The 22738-nt window shown below is 44.9% G+C and overlaps 1 gene segment (V, D, J or C); it reads left to right on the top strand.

Annotated features, from left to right (window-relative positions):
- Positions 1-2971: 2971 nt before the first annotated feature.
- LOC119960704 lies at positions 2972-4382 on the top strand. The segment is given in 2 exon segments: positions 2972-3044; positions 3130-4382. Coding segments are annotated over 2 exon segments (426 nt in total).
- The last annotated feature ends 18356 nt before the right edge of the window (positions 4383-22738 follow it).

Here is a 22738-nt window from a genome sequence, read left to right as displayed (position 1 = left end):
GCTGCTGATTGGTTGGCAAGTCGACACTGATTGGCTGAAGATTCCCCTCACAGAAACCAACGGGGAACTAGATTCCGCCAACGATCAAGTTAATTAAAAACATTCTACAACTTTTGTTTGCAGAATTGCTCATAACAGTGAGCTAAGTTTCTGAACGAAGAAGCTGTGAGTCAACATTCATTGTTACCTCTGAATTGTACCAGTTGTTACATTGAGAACGCGTCAGTCAGTATTGGTTGTTGCAACGTGACAGGCGGTGGGGTGCGCCACCTGGTGGCAGGTTTGAACGAATCTCTCTTCAAATTACGTCACAGACAGGGTAATGGTCCCAGTTGTCCCGGGGTCTTTGTGTGTTGACCTCAGCAGACAGCGCTGTAGGTGAGCTGCAGCCCATTCAATGTGAAAATTGTGATATTCTTTGGCGTATTCAGAAGAAAAGGAAACGAATGTTAACCTCTTTCGTTCCATAGAAATATGTATGAAGTACGAACGTGGAAGCATTGTTCTGGGTCTGACAATAAAAGTAGAACAGAAAAGTTCACATTTGGAGGTTGAACAGATACAATATAAGATCAGCGGATTGAGCTTCTGTTACTCACTGCCCGACCCGATCTCCAGAAACCACTCCTATTTGTGGTTAACCCACACAGCAGACTGAAAAATTAATAGAAAGTTGATGGTTGCGTCGATATATTAGATGGATATATCAATCGATTGCTCGATAGATAGATACGTAGATAGACAGACAGATGGAATGAATATTAAAGCTGATAGCATTTTATATTTTTCAAGAACCCGTCGGACGGGTGGACTAATGGAGAGACTGGGTGAACCAACCCGAACTCAATACAACTTATAACGTAATACAAAGGATAATCGCTTTTATAAATCGATCCTCACGGTTAATGGGAAACAAGTTCCGGGATGTTCATGCTGCTAACATGTGCAGGTTGATCGCTATGAATATCCAACATTATATTACCGCACTGACACAAACTCAGGGATTTCAATCCCAGAAAGCTCGCTCGGACAAGTCCAAGGTTTTTGAAAGTGTCTCTGACGGAATTTCTCCTTTGTGTTTCTATGGCTGTGTTAATCTGGCTGCTTATTTACTTTAATGGTTGTCTGTGTGTCTGTTTGAGAGATCAGTTTGTGGGTCGATCACTGTGTTTACCTGTCTCTGTGTCTATGTTTGTGCTGATTCTGTGCTGTAAACGAGGCTGCTGGGAGATGGACATATTCACTTACTTTCATCATTAGCAACTCAGACTAATATGCACTCAAAAATCATGTCAACGAATGTTGGAATTTATTGCAGTGTCTGTGCATGTCTGGATGGATGTTTACGTACATGTTGTTGCACGTGGCCGTGTGTGTTTCCAATAGGCGGTTGCGCTGTCCACAGGAGGGCGCTCTCTGATCACGTATCAAACATCACCGACCCGTTCCAGAGGAAGCGGCTGCTTTAAGACATGAAGGTGGGCGGAGCGAAGAAATCGGATTCGAACTCATAACATCTCGCTAATTGTTTTATCTCCGCCAATTACAGGGCTGGTCCAGTCAGTGATACCTGTCTCTGTATCTGAAGTTCAGATTCGAACCATGGGGCTGATACTCTACCTGCCTCTGGTTATTGTCCTGATGACAGGTTGGTTATATTGAACCTCTGTACTGAATCCTCCAATTCCCAAATGTGTTCTTATTTCCATCTTCGGGTGCTCATCCGCTTCACGTTTCTCCTTCTAACCAGCTTTTTCATTTTAGGGATGAGTAAGGGAGACTCGGTGTCTCAGGAAGAACAACGAGTCGACGCAGAAGAGGGTGAAGATTCAGCCATACCCTGCAGTTACTCGGTATCGAGTTCAGCTGCAAGCTATTACCTCTTCTGGTATCGCCAGTATCCACACCGAGCTCCGCGGTATCTGCTCAGAGCCGATAGTTATGGGTTCAACGAGACGGCTCCCGGCTTTGAACGTTTCAGCGGGAAACTCAACCCGACACAAAGCACTTTTCACTTGTCCCTGACAGATTTGAAGATGACAGACAGCGCCGTGTATTATTGCGCGCTGAGACCCACAGTGAACGAGGGCCCGGCGGGGCTCATACACAAACTGGCACGATTTCCGTATCAAGTAAGCACAAGGAGTTGCATTGGTACAGATAATAAACGGGGCAATCCAGCTCCATCTGAATGGGTTTCCCTGAATGAGGTCAATGGTTCTCAATGTTGGGCCATTTGACATTTGACGGTCATTATACCCCAGAATCAAATTCCATAATTTCCCGATCCCATTTATATAAACCTGCCGATCCCGGAGAATCATTTCATCAATCTGTATTTGTGAAACTTCTTGATCAGGTGGCAATCTACCATGCAGCAGTTTTAAAAAGTGATCAAATTCAGAGTTATCACTGTTTAAATTTCCTGGGGTACAAGTGATGACTGACTGAAATGAGTACTTTACCAGTACAAGAGACCCCAGTGGAAGCGCATCTTGGCGTAGAGTTGGATGACTATTTATCCCGGGTACCTTTAAAACAGTAATTATTAATTATGTTCGTGCACTGAATGGCCTCGTTAACATCTGTGTGTAAGGCTGATTTTAAAATATTTATTTTATCTTTCACATTTTTGGGGAGAAATATCTACCTCAGGAAAGATGTGAAAGTTGATGTCGAAGGAAAACGATTTCAACCGAGAAAGTGTCAGAATGACGGCAATGTGAGGAAGGGAGCGAGAAAGACAAACACACAGCCAGGGGTGGAATGTGATTGGAGAGAACCCGCCCTAATAAACGCTCAACTGACAGTGATTGGCCCTCAGCTGACGTCAGAGCTGAGAGACCAGCCAATCGTAGTACTGACAAACACCCCTCAGTTTCCCAAGAATTGATCTGCGTTTACTCTTTGCCACTGATCTGGGTTTGCACTTTGATATGAGACTAGAAGCAGCAACATATTTGAAACAGTGTCGCTTTTTACTGTTCAATCAGGAACCATGTGCTCCCTGTGTGTTTTACTGATAATAACGGTCTTGCTGCCCGGTGAGTCTGAGCTCAAATCCTCCTCCAGTGTTTCATAGGTTATATTTACTCACATATTTATGACACATTCTATATGTTGTTACAGGAACCAGTGGCCAAGATTCGGTTTCCCAGGAGCCGCCTGAATTACCGGTTCAGGAAGGACAGACAGCAATATTGAACTGCAGTTACAAAGCAAAATATACTGACCAGAATCTCTTCTGGTACATCCAGTATCCAGGGGAAGCTCCGAGATATCTACTGAAGAAATATAGCGCGGGGAAGGGAGAAAGGTCTTCAGATTTCCCTGACCGGTTTTCTGCTGATTTAGACAAGGATAAGAAAACGATTCCTTTAAATATCACCGGGGTCCGTGTCTCTGACTCTGCCGTGTATCTCTGTGCGCTGAGCCCCACACTGTTACAGAGGGACTCTCAACCCGTACAAAAACCGGTAAAGCACTCTCACCTCGATTCACTGAATTAGATCTTTCACCTGGATTGTGAACTATTTATGTAAACAAAGCAATATTATAAAGAGCAGCTAGCCCTAATTATTTCTTTCTGTAGTGCTGAACGTGTATCATTGTCTGCTAAATCCCTTTTTATAGTAGTTTCTGTGTTTTGCGAGCAGCTCTCCAAATGCCACCGTCATGACAACACTAAATAGCATCCATCTGTGCCCTGTCTCAAAGATACGCTCAGGAACAGGACTAACATTCGCTTTCACGCCCTCTCTGTGTCACAGAGAGCGACGGTTGTTCGTCGTTTAGTTGTTTCGAGACATATGTTGGATTTGGGGATATGCGGGGAAATAAGGGACATGCAGGTGGTGCAGGAAATTAGATTCCAGGTCGAACAACTATGATCTGTACAATTGCAGAGCACCCCCATGTGAAGGGGCAAATCGTCCACTGCAGATCCTGATTACTATTGATTTCAGCTATTCGACCACAGCTGGTACATATTATTTGCAATTGTACCGTCAGGACCGGGACGAAGCCCCCATATTCTTGATCTACATTCCTAATTACGGAGGTGTTTCCAGAGCAGTGGGCGTGGGGAGTCGATTTTCTGCATCTTTGAACAGTTCGAGGAGTGAGGGAAATTTCAACATCCGGGAACTGTTGCTGTCTGACAGCGCGGTGTAGTACTGCGGACTGAGAGACAGAGACAGCAACCAGAGGGAGTCTGGTACAAAATCACTGTCGCAGTGTGACACTGTGAATGGAACTGGGTACAGATTGGGAGATAAACCTGCAGATTGTTCTCATTTGAAAATATTGAAATAAGTATAAAGCCGAAAGTAATAGTGCTGCATTGGGAAAGTTCTGTTCCATTCCATTCACATTAAATACATTCTAGACAGAATGAAAAGAAATGTTTGGAGCATTTGTACCATTTTGTAATTGAACAATGTCGCGAAAGAAATGTTGAAAACAATACTTAACGATGTGATTTAGCGGTTACAGGAAGTAACACAACAAGTAAATGCAGCCGCAATAGCAGGCATACAAGCTGGATTCAAAAACAGATTCTTCCCCGCTATTACCAGACTTCTGAATGACCCTCTTATAAGAACATAAGAACATAAGAACTAGGAGCAGGAGTAGGCCATCTGGCCCCTCGAGCCTGCTCTGCCATTCAATTAGATCATGGCTGATCTTTTGTGGACTCAGCTCCACTTTCCGGCCCGAACACCATAACCCTTAATCCCTTTATTCTTCAAAAAACTATCTATCTTTACCTTAAAAACATGTAATGAAGGAGCCTCAACTGCTTCACTGGGCAAGGAATTCCATAGATTCACAACGCTTTGGGTGAAGAAGTTCCTCCTAAACTCAGTCCTAAATCTACTTCCCCTTATTTTGAGGCTATGTCCCCTAGTTCTGCTATCACCCGCCAGTGGAAACAACCTGCCCGCATCTATCCTATCTATTCCCTTCATAATTTTAAATGTTTCTATAACATCCCCCCTCATCCTTCTAAATTCCAACGAGTACAGTCCCAGTCTACTCAACCTCTCCTCATAATCCAACCCCTTCAGCTCTGGGATTAACCTAGTGAATCTCCTCTGCACACCCTCCAGCGCCAATACGTCCTTTCTCAAGTAAGGAGACCAAAACTGAACACAATACTCCAGGTGTGGCCGCACTAACACCTTATACAATTGCAACATAACCTCCCTAGTCTTAAACTCCATCCCTCTAGCAATGAAGGACAAAATTCCATTTGCCTTCTTAATCACCTGTTGCACTTGTAAACCAACCTTCTGTGACTCATGCACTAGTACACCCAAGTCTCTCTGAACAGCGGCATGCTTTAATGTTTTATCGTTTAAATAATAATCCCATTTGCTGCTATTCCTACCAAAATGGATAACCTCACATTTGTCAACATTGTATTCCATCTGCCAGACCCTAGCCCATTCACTTAACCTATCCAAATCCCTCTGCAGACTTCCAGTATCCTCTGCACTTTTTGCTTTACCACTCATCTTAGTGTCATCTGCAAACTTGGACACATTGGACACATTATGAACTGAACTGTCCTTGTGTGGCGACATGGGGATTTTCACAGTAACTCCATTGCATTGTTAATGTAAACCTACTTGTGACACTCATAAAGATTATTAATATTATTATTATACTACACTGCGTATGCTCACCCGATGTCTGTGCCTATAGATTTATATTGTGTATCTATCGTATATCCTGTTTTTCATTAATGCAACGATCTGACTGGACTGTACGCAAAACAATATTTTTCATTCTACCTCGGCACTTGTGACACTAAAATCCAAATCCAAAGCTGCAGAACATGTAGTGAAGAAAATGTTCTGGTTATTCTTCCATTAACTCGTTTTTCCGACCATTCGGTGACCATTCCGCGACCGAAAACGTACAACGCCTGACCTCACAGTTTACTATATTATTTTCATTGGCTTCTAATCATGTCCTGAAAATACCCATTTATAACTGTTCATGTGACTGTTCATTCTTAGTTTTAACATTCGTTAGTGTATTTAACATTGAGAGGAATTTTATCGGCCTATTCTATTGATTAGGAGTCTCCTCACCATGCTGGATTCGGTTTACATTACAGCCTGATGTCACAAACAGAAAAGTCTTTGCTCTCACTCGGAGTTTCTTTTCCTCATCAGAGGTGCACGGATGTATATAGTTTCAGGCCACCCACGGGTGGCAGTGCTCGCAATGGTAGTAGCGAGTTCTCCGAGACTCGAAATGAACAGCAGCAAGTTCCTCCCTCTCACAGTTAATGCAACAATCAGACTGAATCACTATTCAATGCGAACCATTTTAGGCGGTGTTGCTATGGATTGTGCTGTAGTTTATGTGCACGAGAATCTATTAACTTGTCAGTAGCCGATCTGCTGTTTAAAAACTCTTCAACAGACAGCAGCTGTGACCCAGAAACTTGCGGCAGTTTTTGCTCGAGACTTTCACTCGCTCCCATCACTGCGACACTCTGTGCACAGTAATAGACCGCGGTGTCAGACAGCCGCAGCTCCGAGATGGTCAATGGGTGCAACTTGTCCGAATGTTGGACTGAATCGAAAAATCTGATCAGCGGTTAGTTCTCAGAAACACAGGGCTGGATGTTCAGATCAGCTCCGGCAACGATGTTTCTGCCCCTTCAACCAGTCCCACTGACATCACTCAGTTTACAGACCTACGTCACTAAATATGCAGGGAAACGTCACACGTGTCCTCAGTCAGACGTCACAGTGACGGTGCTCTGCCGCGTGCGCATTCTCCTACCCACACCCCACCAATGCTGAAGCTCCTTCACAGCTTCACTTTGTGATCACAAGCCCCAGAGACCTGGTTCGGGCGGGCACGGCGCAGTTGGTGTTGGACTCAGTTTGATATACAACAGCGCTGCCTTCGCAGCATTGTCTCTGGTCCTGAAAACTACCGAGAGCTACTTAACACAGATCGATAGGATCCAACATGAAGCTGAGTTTCACTTTAGTGATTATCTCCCTGAATGTCTTACTCTTCTCTCCGTGTGAGTGTGATCACTGTATCTGGCAGGAATATGTCACACATCAGATATGTCATGTTGTAGTAACATTTAGCATGCTTTATTGTGGATTTTGTTATGCCATTTTGTATTTGATTTTGCTATAGTATATTCTCGTGGTCTATGCGATATTAAATTTATCATGTTATTTTACATCTACATGTTTCTCAGATGCCGCTGGCAGTGACGAGGTATCACAGTCTCCTCAGTCAGTGGTTGTTACCGAGGGAGACATTGCATCCTTGGCCTGTTCCACCACATTAGCAGTAAGCATCCTACAATGGTACAGACAATACCCGGACCAAACCGTGCAGCATCTGGCGAGCGGTACCAGCGATCAGGGGAGGATCACAGCTCGGTTCAGTTTTTCAGAGTTAAGCGTTCTGAATATTAGTGACGTTCGACTGACAGACACCGCCACCTATCTCTGTGCAGTGGAGACACAGTGAACTGAAAACCATTCAGCGCCGTACAAAAACCTGCCGTGGTGATTCAGAAAGTGTGTCGCCTGTGCAGTCATCAGAGAGCAGGCATTTTAGTAACATTCTTCCGTGGATACGTCCCAATGAGTGAGGCCTGTTCGTGATTTGAATTTCCTGTTTAATATCAGAAAAGAAGGTCCAGAATTCATTTAAATTCAGTTTATGTTCTGTAGAAGTCACAACCAGAGAGCACGGGTTCGATGGTGCTTTAAGATAATAATCATTGTGCCGTTCGGTGAGTTAATATTCAAAGGTCGTTGTCTATTTCTTGTGTTAAATCAAATTCCTTACTTAGACACATTTTACGTTTTGTTACAGGAATGTGTGATGCAGAATGAGTTTCCCAGGATCCGGCCGAATTGAAGGCTCTGGAAAGACAGTCAGTAATGTTCAGCTGTAATCGCTCCACGTGCGAGAGCTTTCTCTGCCGATGTAGGCAGGTCAGTATTCTTTATAAGCTGCGAGATATTTACTGAGGAGGTTTCGGAGGCGATATTGAGCTACGTCGCAACATTTCTCAGATCGATTGATTTGAACAAGGACCAATAAAATAATGCAACTGTTTGATAAACAAACCTGCTAATGTTTGTTGTCCGTGGGCCTGGGATGAAATTATCCCGGTTGATCAAGGCGCTAAGAAGACTACACAAAGACTCGCAGAGGATTTTTGTGCGAGTTCTTGGTTATTATGTGAAGCTGTGCCTCAATGCACAGTAAGAGACCTCCACACTCAGCGTGTTTATATTATGAGCAACAGCCAGATATTGCCCTCAGATTCCATCTTTTTACAGTCCTATTACTTCATTAATAATCCAGTTTGGAGACTGTGCCGGTTTCTCTCCATACTAGTGGATGCCCGTTATTACCCGGGTTGTATATTCTCAATCTAACGTCACCAATGCCCCTTCAAACACAGCTACTGTCACCGGAGACTGTATCACTGGATCCACAAATAGTCCGCCTGTAAATGTAGAGGATCAAAAGAGCAGAAGGATAAACAGGATGGAGGTAAACCTTCATTAACTGTATGAATTTGTGTAAATTCCCATCAATCTGTTAAACTGTATTGATGAGGAAAATCCATTACTTAATGTGCAAGAGCCCCGCCAGTAATATTAAAAACATGTCTGACTGAATCTCTCAGTGAATATGACTGGAATGATCCAGAGATTGAGAAGCAGAGAGGGAGCCCGGGCTCTGTTCAGCTCATTGTTCCACCCACACACTTGCAGGGAGTCAGGCCCATTGTGACATCACTGAGGAGACTGGTTTTGGTCTCATGTGACTTTCTAATTATCGTGGTTGGGCTTTGCGCCCTCTGATGATGGATTCTGTTCAATCCGGTTCAGAATGGGGGTTACTGAATGGACTTAAGGTTTATTGATTTCTATGTCAAAACGGAATCTAAATCTGGAATCTAATCATTATTTTCTTCTCTGGCGCTATCTGTCTTAAGGAAGGTCCAATCCATTGCACTGTCACTGGGAGGCAAGCCGCAACCACCCCAGAACTGGAACAGGAACCACACCGTTCTGGCATTTCAATTCCCTGAGCTATGCCCAACCGTCGTTCGCAGACAACATGAAATTCAGCGGTGTGCTAAATAGCGAGGAGGAATGGTTTAGATCGCAGGATGATGTAGGCGGACGGGCCAGATAGGCAGAACGGTGTCAAATGGAATTTAACCCTGAAAAGGGTTGGATGATGCATTTTGGGAGGATGAACAATGCAAGAAAATGCACAATAAACGCCAGGAAGTCAAGAAGTATGGAAGCAAGGGGGACCATGGTGTTCTGGCCCATAGATCCCCGCAGGCAACAGGACAAGTAGATAAGGTGGTGAAGAAGACATGCGGGATACTTGCATTTATTAGCCGAGGCATGGAATATAAGAGCAGGGAGGTTATTATAGGGATGTGTAAAACGCTGGTTAGCCCGCACCTGGAATATTTTGTGCACATCTGGTCGACACACTATGGGAAAGGTGTGATGCACCAGAGAGGGTGCAGAGGAGATTAATCAGGAAGGTTTCTGGGAAGGAGTTTCTCAGCTATGAAGAGAGGCTGGATAGGCTGGGATTATTGTCATTAATTGTCAAACGTTGTCAGGGAAGGCTGACCTGATCGAGGTTTTCAAAATTATGCGGAAAATAGATAGGAAGAAACCGTTCCCATTCGTGGAGGGGTCAACAACCAGCGGGAATACATTTAAGGTAAGGGGAGGAGATTTAGAGGGCATTTGAGCGTTGTGAGAACCTGGAACACACTGTCTGTGAGGGTGGTCGAGGCGGGAACACTCACAACACTTAAGCGTTTGGAAGAGCACTTGAAACGCCATTGCATACAAGGCTACGGGTCAAGTGCCATAAAATTGGTTTAGACGAGATAGGTACTTGATGGTCGGGGCAAACGCGATGGGCCAAAGGTCCTCTTCTTCGCTGTAAAACTCAGCGACTAAGGAGCCTGAGGCAGGGAAACTGCCGATGGCGCCACAAGGTCGCCTCTCCTTCGGTCAAGGAAGGTAAAGGGGAGACTGAACTTAGTTGCTGAAATGTAAAGATCGCACTGAGCTATTTCCACGAGCAGATCCGTGGATAACAGAAGGATTGAGGAGAAATAAAGCCCAGGAAAATTCTGTTCATTATCTACACTGCGATTTGTTAAACTATAAAAGGCGGAGTCTAAATAAAGGCGGCAGAAGATTCAACAATAACTTTAAGAAGGAAATTTCACACAAATGTAAAGGCAATTACCGGGATATATAGAAAATGCAGTTTTTGAAAGAAGAATACGAAAACTCTTTCAAAGTGTCTCGGGAATTGAGATTGTGTGGACTCGAAGATTCTAGATTCTAGTCCGTTCATGTCCCTCCCGATCTATTTCTTCTCAGTGCCTTGCACAGTGAGCAGGTGCAGGATGGTCACGGTGGAGGGAAGATTGAACCGTCGCTATTCCCGCTCCCTCAGTTCCGAGTACAGCTGAGAGTCACCGCACACTTCACTCAATATTGAGACTGCGGTATCCCCGCCCACAGCTTCCGTTTGCTGCTCTCACTCTAGCACCATAGTGTTCTTGGAGAGATTGCTGCTGCTCGTTCATTCCTCTCATTTGCCGGATCCGCAGTGCAGTGTAACGGGGATCTGTATTTCTGTCTCTGACAGAGGGGTTCTCTCATTGTAGAATTACAAACACAAGAAGGATCATGTGGACCCATCTCGCTTCGCTCCTCATCATTGTATTCCATGTGATGCTGACTCTGATTGTCATTATCGCTGTTACCTCTGTTAGAATGGAGCCACCAAGATACCGTGGAACAAAAGGAACCTGAAATAACGCTTGAAGAGGAAAGGAATGTCACATTAACCTGCACCTTCAGAACAAGCAATCCTAACCCCTATGTGTACTGGTACAGTCAGCAGCCCGGGAAAGCCCCAATGTACATGATTCAATTTATTGGACTGACTGTGCAAAGGAACATCGACCTCGATAATCGGTTTTCCTCTACGCTTGATAAAAAGAACAAGACTACTGAGTTAACGATCAGTAATACAATGATTTCCGACAGCGCCGTGTATTTCTGTGCTATGAAGCCCACACTGCTACAGAGATATGGTGGACCCCGTACAAAAACCCCACACTGGCAGTTCCAGCTACTGCTCAGCCGGTGGCGCCCCCCCCCCCATATTGTTCAGTTTCCATAGCGAGCGTATCAACAATTGTAACAAAACACAACTTTCAAAAACAGAAATAGTGAGACCCACCTGCACAGTTATACCAGTTTATGATTGCAATTCGCATTCATAACAGATATTGTATTGATGAATCTATCTCCGATACCTTAACTCCTGCTTCTTGTTCTTATCCTGGTGTACAGACTCACTCACTCAGTAAACTATACAGACTCCCTCGCTCAGTAAACTATCAGGTCTCACTGAGTGACAATACATGCAGCAACTTATATCACTGTCGAGGGTGTTCACATAATAAAATCTCCCAAGGGGTGTCACAGGAACAATGAACATATTCGGTCATGTGATCACAAGTTTGGTCAAAGAGTTTGGTTGTAAGGAGAATTTCAAAGGAACAATGACTGTCCTTCCTATGAGGGACATAGATGGGAAGAAACTTTTCACCTTAGTAGATAACCAATGGGCATAGATTAAAGATAAGGAGTTGGAGATTTCGAGGGGATTTGAGGAAAACGTTGTCATCCAGCCGGTGGTGGGAATCTGGAACTCACTGCCTTCACCTCCGACTTTAACCACTCCACCAACGCTGGCCGTGCCTTCAGCTGCCTCGACACAAAGCTCTGAAATTTCCTCGCTAGACGTTTTCACCTTTCCACTTAGAGTCAAAGAACAATATGGCTTTACGGCTCAAAATGAAGCCCTCCGGCCCAGTGTGCATGCGCTGGCCATCAAGCACCTTTCTATCCTAATTCAATTATCCAGCAGTTGGCCCATAGCCTTGTATACTCTGGCGTTTGCAGTGCGCATTGAAATGCTTCTTAAATGTTACGAGCCTTCCTGCCTCTACCACCCTTCACGCAGTGAGTTCCCGATTCCCATCACCCTCTGGGTAAAATTGTTTCCTCAATTCTCCTCTAAATCCTTCCCCTTAACTTAAATCTCTGCACCCTGGTTATTGACCCAAATTCCTTCCTATCTACCCGATCTGTGTCCCTCATCATTTTCTGACATAAATATCAACATTAAGGAAGACGGTGTCTAAAAAGCTGCAATTTAGATTTCTGGGACACATTTGTGGCTCCGTATGTAAATCCTTAATCAACTCAACATCCGAATTCTCAGCTTTGACAAAGGGTCACTCAGACCCGAAACGTTAGCTCCCTTCTCCCTCCACAGATGCTGCCAGACCTACTGAGATTGTCCAGGTTTTCATATTCCAGCAATAATCTGCTTTTATTTACATGATCGATCGACAAGTCGATTTGTATTCAAGCCTAAACCCGGCATCATCTGCTCCCCATGTCACAGACTGATAATGCCAGCCGTGTTGTGAGGTGAATCTCTGCTATTGTACATTTCATGTGTTAAGTATCGGAGGAATTGTTTTTTTGGTTAATCGCGAATCGCTCTTGAGGGGGCAGTTAAGAGTCAACCTCATATCATTACTCTCGGTGTCTGCATTGCTAGTCCAGTGACAATACCACTTTGCCACCGCCTCCCCCTGATCCATTCTGCATTTCGTTACATACCGGGTGCCGAGGAGTCGGTGTCCCTGGGCTCTGCTGAGTTAAGGCTAGCCGTACTTTCCGGCTAAACTAACTCCACATCTGAGATCTTCCCCCTGCTGCTTGGTGGATATTCCGGGGTTAAAGGTACTGTAAATATCGCAGCATGATAAGCCACAACATTCTCCAAACTGCTCCTTTATTGATCGGTACAAGGGTGGAAGCATTAAAGAAAGCCTGGTAAATACACCTAACAGCGTTCGATCGGCGGGGATCAAATGCTTCGCACAGAAGGAACCTTAGTGAAGCTGTGCATGCTCGCTGAGGTTTTTGTACGGTGCTCTAGCTGCTCTCTAACGCTGTGCCTCACTGCACAGTGATAGACCGCCCTGTCCTCCACACTGAGGGCGCTTATATTGAGGGAACCGTTCTGTTTAGACTTGTCAGCAACCGCCAAATATCGTCCTGAAACTGTTCCTTTCTTCAATGCTAGCGTGTTAGTGATGATCCATCTCGGTTGTTGTGCCGGTTTCTGCTGATACCATAGCATGAAGTCCATATTCTTGTCTGTATAGTCACAATTCAACTGCGCCGAATCCCCTTCCGATGCGGTTATTGTCACCGGTGACTGAGTTACTGGATCTGCGCACAGTCCGCCTGTGAAGGTAGAGGATTAAATATCAACTGATGCAAATTTGCCTGTGTCTGAGAGAGTTTGTGAAACCTCCCAACTGCGCATCATATTATTTTCGAGCGCGATTATATTGCCATCGATCTGTATTAATATGCTAATCTACCTCGATGGTCACTATCCAGGACTTACCGTGCCACAGCGCCGCCAGTATTATCAGAAACATGTCAGACTGAATCTCTCTCAGAGATTGTGAGGGAGACAGGGAGCCCGGGCTCTGCTCAGCTCATTGAGAGAGCCGAGGGGTTGGAGGGGAGGGGGATTCTATTGTGATCTTACTGGTCTCCCAGCCATACAGGAGAGAGGGGGCAGGGGCTCTGTTCCGCTCATTGCGAGGGCGGAGGGGTTGGGCGGGGGGGGGGGGGGGGGGTCTTGTGACCTCACTGGTCGCACAGCCACACAGGCTTCAGAGAAACTATTATATATTATATATTGTTAGAGACCGAGGCACAGCACAGTTGAGCTGTCTGACCGCAGGAACAAGAAGGATCTACAATGGTGTATACAGCTCAATGTAGCAGCAGGAGCTGGGTACTGAGGATCAGAACAGGCTCTTATATTTCCGCAGAGACGGCCAATCCTCTGCCAGCGGCACTCGGGTGAAAGACAACGTCTGTAATATTGGCCCCTGTGACATTGCAGCAAAGATCTGTAAGGACGATAAAACTACAAGGCTGTGACGGTCCCGGGCGCTCATGTCTTGTGGATTCATCCGAGCGCCGGCAGTTTTATAGCCCTCACCGTGAGCAGCACCCTTCTGAAGCACGTCCCGTATCTGAGTGACTCCCTAGCAACAAGCAAGAGATGAGTTTTCCATCGAAAAATCGATTTTCTACTGAAGCCTCCGTGAGTCCTTGTTGATTTTTTTATTTTGAGTTTCATGTGTTAATTGCAACAGCAGAGTTTGGCACTCTCTGTTTTATTACAGGAACGTGTGGTACAGACTCAGCGGCCTTGGGCTCATCTGAGTTAACGGGTCTGGAAGATCAAACTATAGCTTCCAGCTACATTATCTCCACATCTGAGAGCTGTTATTACCGCTGCTGGTACCCGGGTATTCCTAGATTTAATTTACCATGTACATCGGGCCTCGGGATGGGTCTCGTGATTTCCCAAATTGCTCCTCTGTAGATCTGAGGAAGGAGCTGCGCTCCGAAAGATAGTGATTCGAAACAAACATGTTGAAGTTGAACCTGGTGCTGTCAGACTTCTTAATGTGTTCACCCCAGTTCAATGCCGGCATCATGACCTGTAGAAGGACAGAGACACCAATAAAACTTTATGAAAAGCAGACGTGACTGTGTTCGTGAATCCCCGTTCGAACAATTCCCGCAGACAGGAAACTGAAAGCAGGTTTAGTGGAGCTGAAAATACTCGCTGAGGTTTTTGTACGGGGCTCTAGCTGCTTTCTAACGCTGTGCCTCATTGCACAGTAATAGACCGCCCCGTCATCCACACTGAGGCCGCTTATATTGAGGTAACCGTTCTGTTTGGACTTGTCAGCAGCCGCCAGATATCGTCCTGAAACTTCATCTTCCTTCTGAGCTACGAATTTGCTAATAATCCAGATTGGTGGCTGTGCCGCTTTCAGCTGATACCATTGCATGGAATCCATACTGGAGTCTGTATATTCACAATGCAGCCGCACCGAATCCCCTTCTGACACGGTTTTTGTCATCGGTGATTGAGTTACTGGATCTGCGCTTAGCCCGCCTGCCAAGGGAAGAGAAATTAAACATCAATAGGCTAAATATAATTCACCTACATTTGTTTGTATATGTGTGAGTTTGTGGAAACTCAACTCTACTCATCGCGTGGATATTTCTGGCCGTTAATTATATTCAATTATTAAAATCTATAATTTGGGCGGCACGGTAGAACAGTGGTTAGCACAGTCGCTTCACAGCTCCAGGGGCCCAGGTTCGATTGCCGCCTTTGGACACTGTCTGCGCGGAATCTGTACGTTTTCCCCACGTCTGCCTGTGTTTCTTCCGGGTGCTCCAGTTTCCTCCCACAGTCCAAAGATGTGACCATGCTAAATTGCCCTTAGTGTCCAAAAAGTTATGGTGCGGTTACTGGGTCACAGGGATAGAGTGCGGGTGTGTGTTTGGATGGGGTACACAGTTCAAGGGCTGGTGCAGACTCGGTGGGTTGAATGGACTCCTTCTGCACTGTAAATTCTATGAAATAGCCTGCTAATCTGGCACTATGAACATTATCCATTACTCACCGTCCAACAGCGCCGCCAGTATTAGCAGAAACATGTCTGACTGAACCTCTGAGTGAGTAGGAATGGAATGAGGCAGAGATTGAGAAGCAGAGAGGGAATCCGGGTTCTGTTCAGCTCAATGTTCCACCCACACACAGACCACGACGCCTATTGGTTTTGACAATGCCGTCACGGAACTTCATCATCCCCATGTTTGAAGGTGGCGCCCCCTGGTGCCGGAGTAGTTTCATTCCAGTTACAATGCAGCCACTGAATGCATTCAGGGCGGATTCAAATACACAAGAAGACACGAATGTTTCCCAGAAATCTAAACTGGATCTGCTACGAAACAGTTTTTACTACTGTTGATGTTTATGTCAGAAAGGGATATTAATCGATTAAATATTTGCTGGCCGTTACTTTCCAAATCCTGCACATCAAATTAGTACTGTTAGGACGTTGGAGAAAGTGCGGACGATATACATTTAAATGTTGCCAGGGACGAGGGCCGTTTATGGAAAGGACCCAGAGAACTTTGGCTTCATTTGCCTCTCACAAAGGAGGAAGAAGGAAGACTCATTTGTTTTGCTGAAAAGATTTGCCTTTCCGATAGCGTAGATCGTCTGTAATTGTTCCCATTAGCAGCAGTTCCAATGACAAATCATCCCGATTTCGTGGGGAAATATTATAGAGAATAATGTATTTATTCATAGTATTCCGATTTGTTAACGTCTAGAACAGGACGTGTAAAATGATGACAGAAGAAGGTTCAATAGCAAATTTCACAAGGGGATTGTCAGAATGTGAAAAGGGAAAGCAATATGGAAAATTGGGGTGCGAAAGCCGATTGGGACAGCATTTTCAAATAGGCACGTGTACGGTAATCCGAATGCTCATTCCGTTCCCTCATTGTCTATAACTCTGGGCGATTCCTGCCAGCTCCCCGCTAATTGTTCTCACTCAGTTCAGCAGTGAGCAGGTGCAGGATGGTCACATAACTTTAGAGATTCAACCGTCGCTATTTCCGCTCCACCTGTCGCGCCTGCTGTTGATAACAATCACACAGCCCGACTAGTTTAGAGTCTGTGGTGTCCCCCGTCACAGTTTCCGATTGTTGATCTCGCTCTAACACCGTTGTGGTGTTGTAGAAATTGCTGTCGCTGCTCGATTCCTGTCATTGGTTTGGTCAGCCGTGCAGTGACACCTGAATCTGTTTTTCTGCTCTGACAGATAATTTCCTGAGAGCAATGAATTCTGGAACTATCGCGGAAACCACATCTCGGCTCTCCTCATCACCATCTCACTTCACGAAAACACCCCCCACTGTGTAACCTGATATTATTGTTAAATAATAATGATGATGGTGGGGTGGCCGTTAAGTTGCTCAATATGAGGCTGATGAATTCTGATTTTATTTTTTCTGTTGGTTTCTGTCAGACTGGAGCTACCAGGACCCAGTGGAACAGCGGGGAGGCTGAAATAAGGGTTGAAGAGGACAGTGACGTCACACAACAGTTCAGTCAAAACAATAGATCCTGACCGATACAGTCAGCATCCGGGCACCCTGCACCGTTCATGTTTCATCTCACTGGAGAGAATCTGCTCAGCAGAATGGGATAGAGGGTCTTACTCTGACTCACATACAGATACATCCCTGTACATAAGTATATATTGTTACCGATCGAGGCATAGCACGGTTGAGCTGTCTGACCACAGGAAGAGGAAGGATCTACAATAGTGTAGACAGCACAATGTAGCAGCAGGTGCGCGGTACTGACGATCAGAACAGTCTCTGTTCATTTCAGCAGAGACGGCCAATCCTCTGATTACCAGCGACACTCGGGTGAAAGACAACGTCAGTAATGTTGCCCCCCGTGACAGAGCAGCAAAAATCTGTAAGGACGATACAACTAGAAAGCTGTGGCGGTCCCGGGCGTTCATGACTTGCGGATTAATCCGAGCGCCGCGAGTTTTATCGCCCTCATCGTTAACCGCACCCCTCTGAAGCAAGTCCGGTATCTGGCCGACTCCCTCGCAGCAGGCAACAGGTGAGTTTTCGATCGAAAAATCGATTTTCTACTGAAGCCTAAAGCAGATCCCAAAGGTTCTTACATGAAAAAAATTAAATGAAAACCGCTTATTGTCACGAGTAGGCTTCAATTAAGTTAATGTGAAAAGCCCCTAGTCGCCACATTCCGGCGCCTGTCCGGGGAGGCTGGCACGGGAATCGAACCGTGCTGCTTGCCTGCTTGGTCTGCTTTAAAAGCCAGCGATTTAGCCAAGTGAGCTAAACCAGCCACTTAGTGAGCTAAACCAGCCCCTACATGATAATAATAATCGGGTTGCTCCGTGAGTTGTTGTTGAAATTCTAATTTCAGCAGAGTTTGACACTTTTGTTACAGGAACGTACAGGAGACTCAGGGGCCTTGGGGCCCATCTGAGTTAACGCGTCTGTAAAAGCAAACTAGAATTTCGGGCTACATTATCTGAGAGCTGTTATTACCCCCTGCTGGTACGCTGGATTTCCAAGTTTTAATTTACCATCTACATCTGCGGCTGGAGATGATTCTCGTGATTTCGCAAATTACTCCTCTGTTCACCCGCAGAAGAGCGGAGACACCAATATAACTGTCCGATAAATAGACCTGACTGAGTTCGTGAATCCAGGATTAAAGAATTCCCGCAGATAGGAGCAGGAAAGCAGATTCAGTGGAGCTGTGAATACTCGCTGAGGTTTCTGTACGGTGCTCTAGCTGCTCTCTAACGCTGTGCCTCATTGCACAGTAATAGACCGCCCCGTCCTCCACACTGAGAGCGCTGATATTGAGGTAACCGGTCTGTTTAGACTTGTCAGCAGCCGCCAGATATCGTCCTGAAAGTTCATCTTCCTTCAGATCTAATAACTTGCTAATAATCCAGATTGGTGGCTGTGCCGCCTTCTTATGATACCATTGCATGGACTGCATATTCGAGGCTGTATATTCACAATCCAGCCGCACTGAACCTCCTTCCAATACAGTTGTTGTCACCGGTGACTGAGTTACTGGATCTGCGCTTAGCCCGCCTGTAAAGGGAGAGAAACGAAACATCAATGGTCTAAACGCAATTCATCTACATTTGTTTGTATATCCGTGAGTTTGCGGAAACTCCACTACTCATCATGTGGATATTTTTGATCGTTAATTATATTAAATGTAATTCCAATCTATAACCTGGTAATCTGATTTTATGAACATTATCCATTACTTACCGTCCAATAGCGCCGCCATTATTAGCAGAAACATGTCTGACTGATTCTCTCTGAGTGAATGGGAATGGAATGAGTCAGAGATTGAGAGGAGGAGAGGGAACCCGCGCTCTGTTCAGCTCAATGTTCCACTCACACACTGCAGGGGGTAAAGCCCATTGTGACATCACTCTGACCCCAACACCTATTGGTGTTGACGGTGCCGTCACGGAACTTCAGCATGCCCATGTTTGAAGGTGGCGCCCCCTGGTGTCGGAGTAGTTTCATTCCAGTTACAATGCAGCCACTGAATGGATTCAGGGTGAATTGAAATACACAAGAAAACACGAATGTTTCCCAGAAATCTAAATTGGATCTGCTACGAAACAGTTTTTACTGCTGTTGATGTTAACGTCAGAAAGGGATGCTTAATCAATGAAATCTTTGCTGGCCGTTTCCAAATCCGGTGTACGACAAATGAGAAGCAGTGTTAGGACTTTGGAGAAAGAGCGGATGTTATATATTTAAAGATTACCAGAGGCGAGGGCCGTTTATGCAAAAGACCCAGAGAACTTTGGCTTCATTTACCTGTCACAAAGGACGTGGAAGCAAGACTCAATCGTTTTGCTGAAAAATATGCCATTTCGAAGCGTAGATCGTCTGTAATTGATCCCATTAGCAGCAGTTCCAATGACAAATCATTCCGATTTCATGGAAAAATACCATAGAGAATGATGTATTTATTCATAACATTCCGATTTGTTATCATCTAGAACACGACGCGTAAAATAATGAAAGAAGATTCAATAGCAAATTTCAAAAGTCATAATCTGGGAAGGGAAAGCAATATGGAAAATGTAGGGCGCGAAAGACGATTGGGATAGCATTGTCAAATAGGCACGTGCACGGTAAGCCGAATGCTCATTGCGTTCCCTAATTTTCGATACTTCTGGGCGATTCATGCCAGTCCCCCACTAATTATTCTCACTTGAGCAGGGCGCAGGTGCAGGATGGTCACAAGGCTCCAGACATTCAACCGTCGCTATTTCCGCTCCGGCAATCCCGCCTGCAGCTGATACCAGCCGCACAGTCTGACTAGTTTAGAATCTGCGGTGTCCTGGGGCGCAGCTTCCGTTTGCTGTTCCCATTTTCATTCTGAAACGATTGTGCTGTTGGGGACATTGCTGCACATGACCCATTCGTGGCATCGGATAGGTCACCAATGCTGATCGGTCTGAGAGTGTGTATATCTGCTCCAGCTGATCACTTCCTCCAATGAAGGACTAATTCAGGATCATCCTGGTTCCGCTCCTTAACATGATCTGACTTCTCAGAAAATACTTCCCTCACTTTAAAACTCCATTCTTCTCTGACTGATCTTTTCACCCAAATATCACTGATTCTACTTGTTTGTCCAATAATCCCATTTTCCTCAAACCCGTGGGGCACTCCGTATTTCATTTCTATTTTTGTAATTTACCACAATTTCCTCTTCAGTTACCTCACTGCCTGCCTATTTAGACCGTAGACAGTTAGTATGGCCAGTGAGAAGCTCTTCCCCTCAGAAACACCGGAATTAGCAACACAACAACATCGGCCTTTCTCATCACACCTATCACGCGATAGACTAACCCCTAAAGGGGAATGTATATGCCTTGGTCTTAAAAACACGATGACATTGATATTCCGCCGAAGAAACCTGAGATACTTGTTTTTAAGTATCTTTTGGTCCTCTCTACATTATATGAATAACCATATAAGAAATAGCATCGAGCGCAGATTAGTTGACCCTTCGACCCTTCAGTAAATTCACAGTTGATCAGATTGCGGCCGTATGTCCAATTTCCTGCCTGCCCTTCAGAAACGGGAACTCGCTTGAAAATCAGAAGTTTCCAACCGCTTTTTTTTCCAATGAGGGACAGTTGAAAACATCCACCTTGAAAAAGTGTTCATGACTGGAAGTGAGAAAGGACAGTCCCTGAATTCAGTTTCTCGCATTATCCTCAGGATCTTTTCGCCTGGTTTGGAACCATTTGCCAATGTTTCTGACATGCTGCTGGATGCAATTAACGAATTATCTGCATTCAGTCATGCCTTATTAATAACTGTGTAATTTGCTATGAAATGATATATGGAAAGCTATCACTCGATTACAATAAGGGTCTGACTACCAATGTTTGCTTTGTGTGTGTGTCTGCAAGTGTGAATGTGTGTATATATGTGCATGTGAGTTTATATTTGTGTGAGAGAATGTATTTGTCTGTTTGAGTACGTGGGTACTTGTGTGTGTGTTGTATATGCGTCTGGAAGTGTTTATTTGTATGTCTTCAGGGCTGTTCCCCGGCGTCTACAGTTATGCTTATTTTACCAAAACTTGATGCAAGACGGCGCTGCGAGATAATTTGGCGAAGGTTTTTCCCAGCAAACATTTTCAATGTATGTAAATTACTTCAACTAATCAAGCCATTGTGTGCACATTATTTAATTCTGATCGTGCGCACAATGTTTCTCACGTTATTAAGTTTGGAATTATTAATGGGTCATATCAAAACCAGGAATTGCTTCACTTTCAACCTCGTAAAATATTGCAAGAGATGGGATGAGAGAGGGGGAAACAGTGAGCAAGGTAGAAAGTGATACTGACAAAAAATGGATGGTGCAGGGCGAGTGAGAGACAAGTGAGGAATTGAACAAACGAATGTGATATAAAATAGGATTATTAGTTAGAATAATGTAGATGATAGAGCCGGTCTGATGGTCGTGAGTTCACAGCCAAAGAACAAAGGAATTCAGCAAAGCATGGCCAGAAAGGGGGAGGGGAGCCTCGTGCAGAGGATGGTGAAAAGGATGCTGGGTAACAAGAGGCCCAGGGTTGAGGAATGAGAAGTGAGCCAATCAGTATATATGGCCAGGTCAGGAGGTGTATAGGATGACCTATGGGAATCTTGTATGTGAAACGTGATGCCATTTGAATATGTGCAGAGATTTCTTTGTCTTGGTCCTCAGTCGGTTCTGGGAGCTTCAGGAGACTGTATGTGTTCTGAATCTCTATAGAGCGGGTCAGCCTGGCAAGTTTCAAAAAAATAAATAATACTATACCTACAGATCCCGCTCGAGTTTTATTGAGACCAGACTGACAGCAAAATAATCAGGATTATCACAAGCACATGGAAGGAGAGCATATGGGCGATAGTGTGAGAGAGAGAGAAAGATTTGAAGCAAAACTCTTAGCAGAAGGTCAAGAAAGAGAAATATACTGAAATAGGTTTAGCCACACTGGGTAACGATTACATTTGTTTAACTGTAATTGTGAGCCTCTGCTTGAGTGGCTGTACGAAAGAGTTTCCATGTGCGTCTGGTGTGTGTGTAAGTGCATCGATGGAAGGCCAACCTCAAGCGGATTAGCACAGAAATAGCTTTGAGTGTTCATGCAGTAATAGGGCACCAGCATCACTGATTGGTTCATTGTTAGTCCCATTTCTGAGAGAGCGGCCAACCCTCTTCCTCGGCAGCTGTCCCTCAGATTCACAATAAGCGAAACATTCCCCGTTCTGTGTTCACACTTCAATGTCAGTCTATAAGATTCAGAATATTTAAAACATTCTGATTTGTTAGATGAAATCTAAACCATCTGCCATATTTCTCCTATGTCCTTTCCCGCTAACCATGGTCGTGCTGCCCGGTGAGTGGATTGTTGAGTCGTTTCTTTCTATGTTCCATTGTTTGCATTTACTGTGATGTCTGACACAGGTTGGTCTTTGTTTTAGAATTAGTGGATGGACACAATGTCCCAGAGATGATTCAGGAAGGACAGACCGTAACACAAAACTGCAATTACTATACATCGGATAGCTATCCCTCCCTCTTTG

The sequence above is a fragment of the Scyliorhinus canicula genome, unplaced genomic scaffold (genome assembly GCF_902713615.1).
Source record: "Scyliorhinus canicula unplaced genomic scaffold, sScyCan1.1, whole genome shotgun sequence".
Taxonomy (NCBI): domain Eukaryota; kingdom Metazoa; phylum Chordata; class Chondrichthyes; order Carcharhiniformes; family Scyliorhinidae; genus Scyliorhinus; species Scyliorhinus canicula.
The sequence above is the reverse complement of the archived record's forward strand: the minus strand, read 5'-3'. Positions and strand labels throughout refer to the sequence as shown.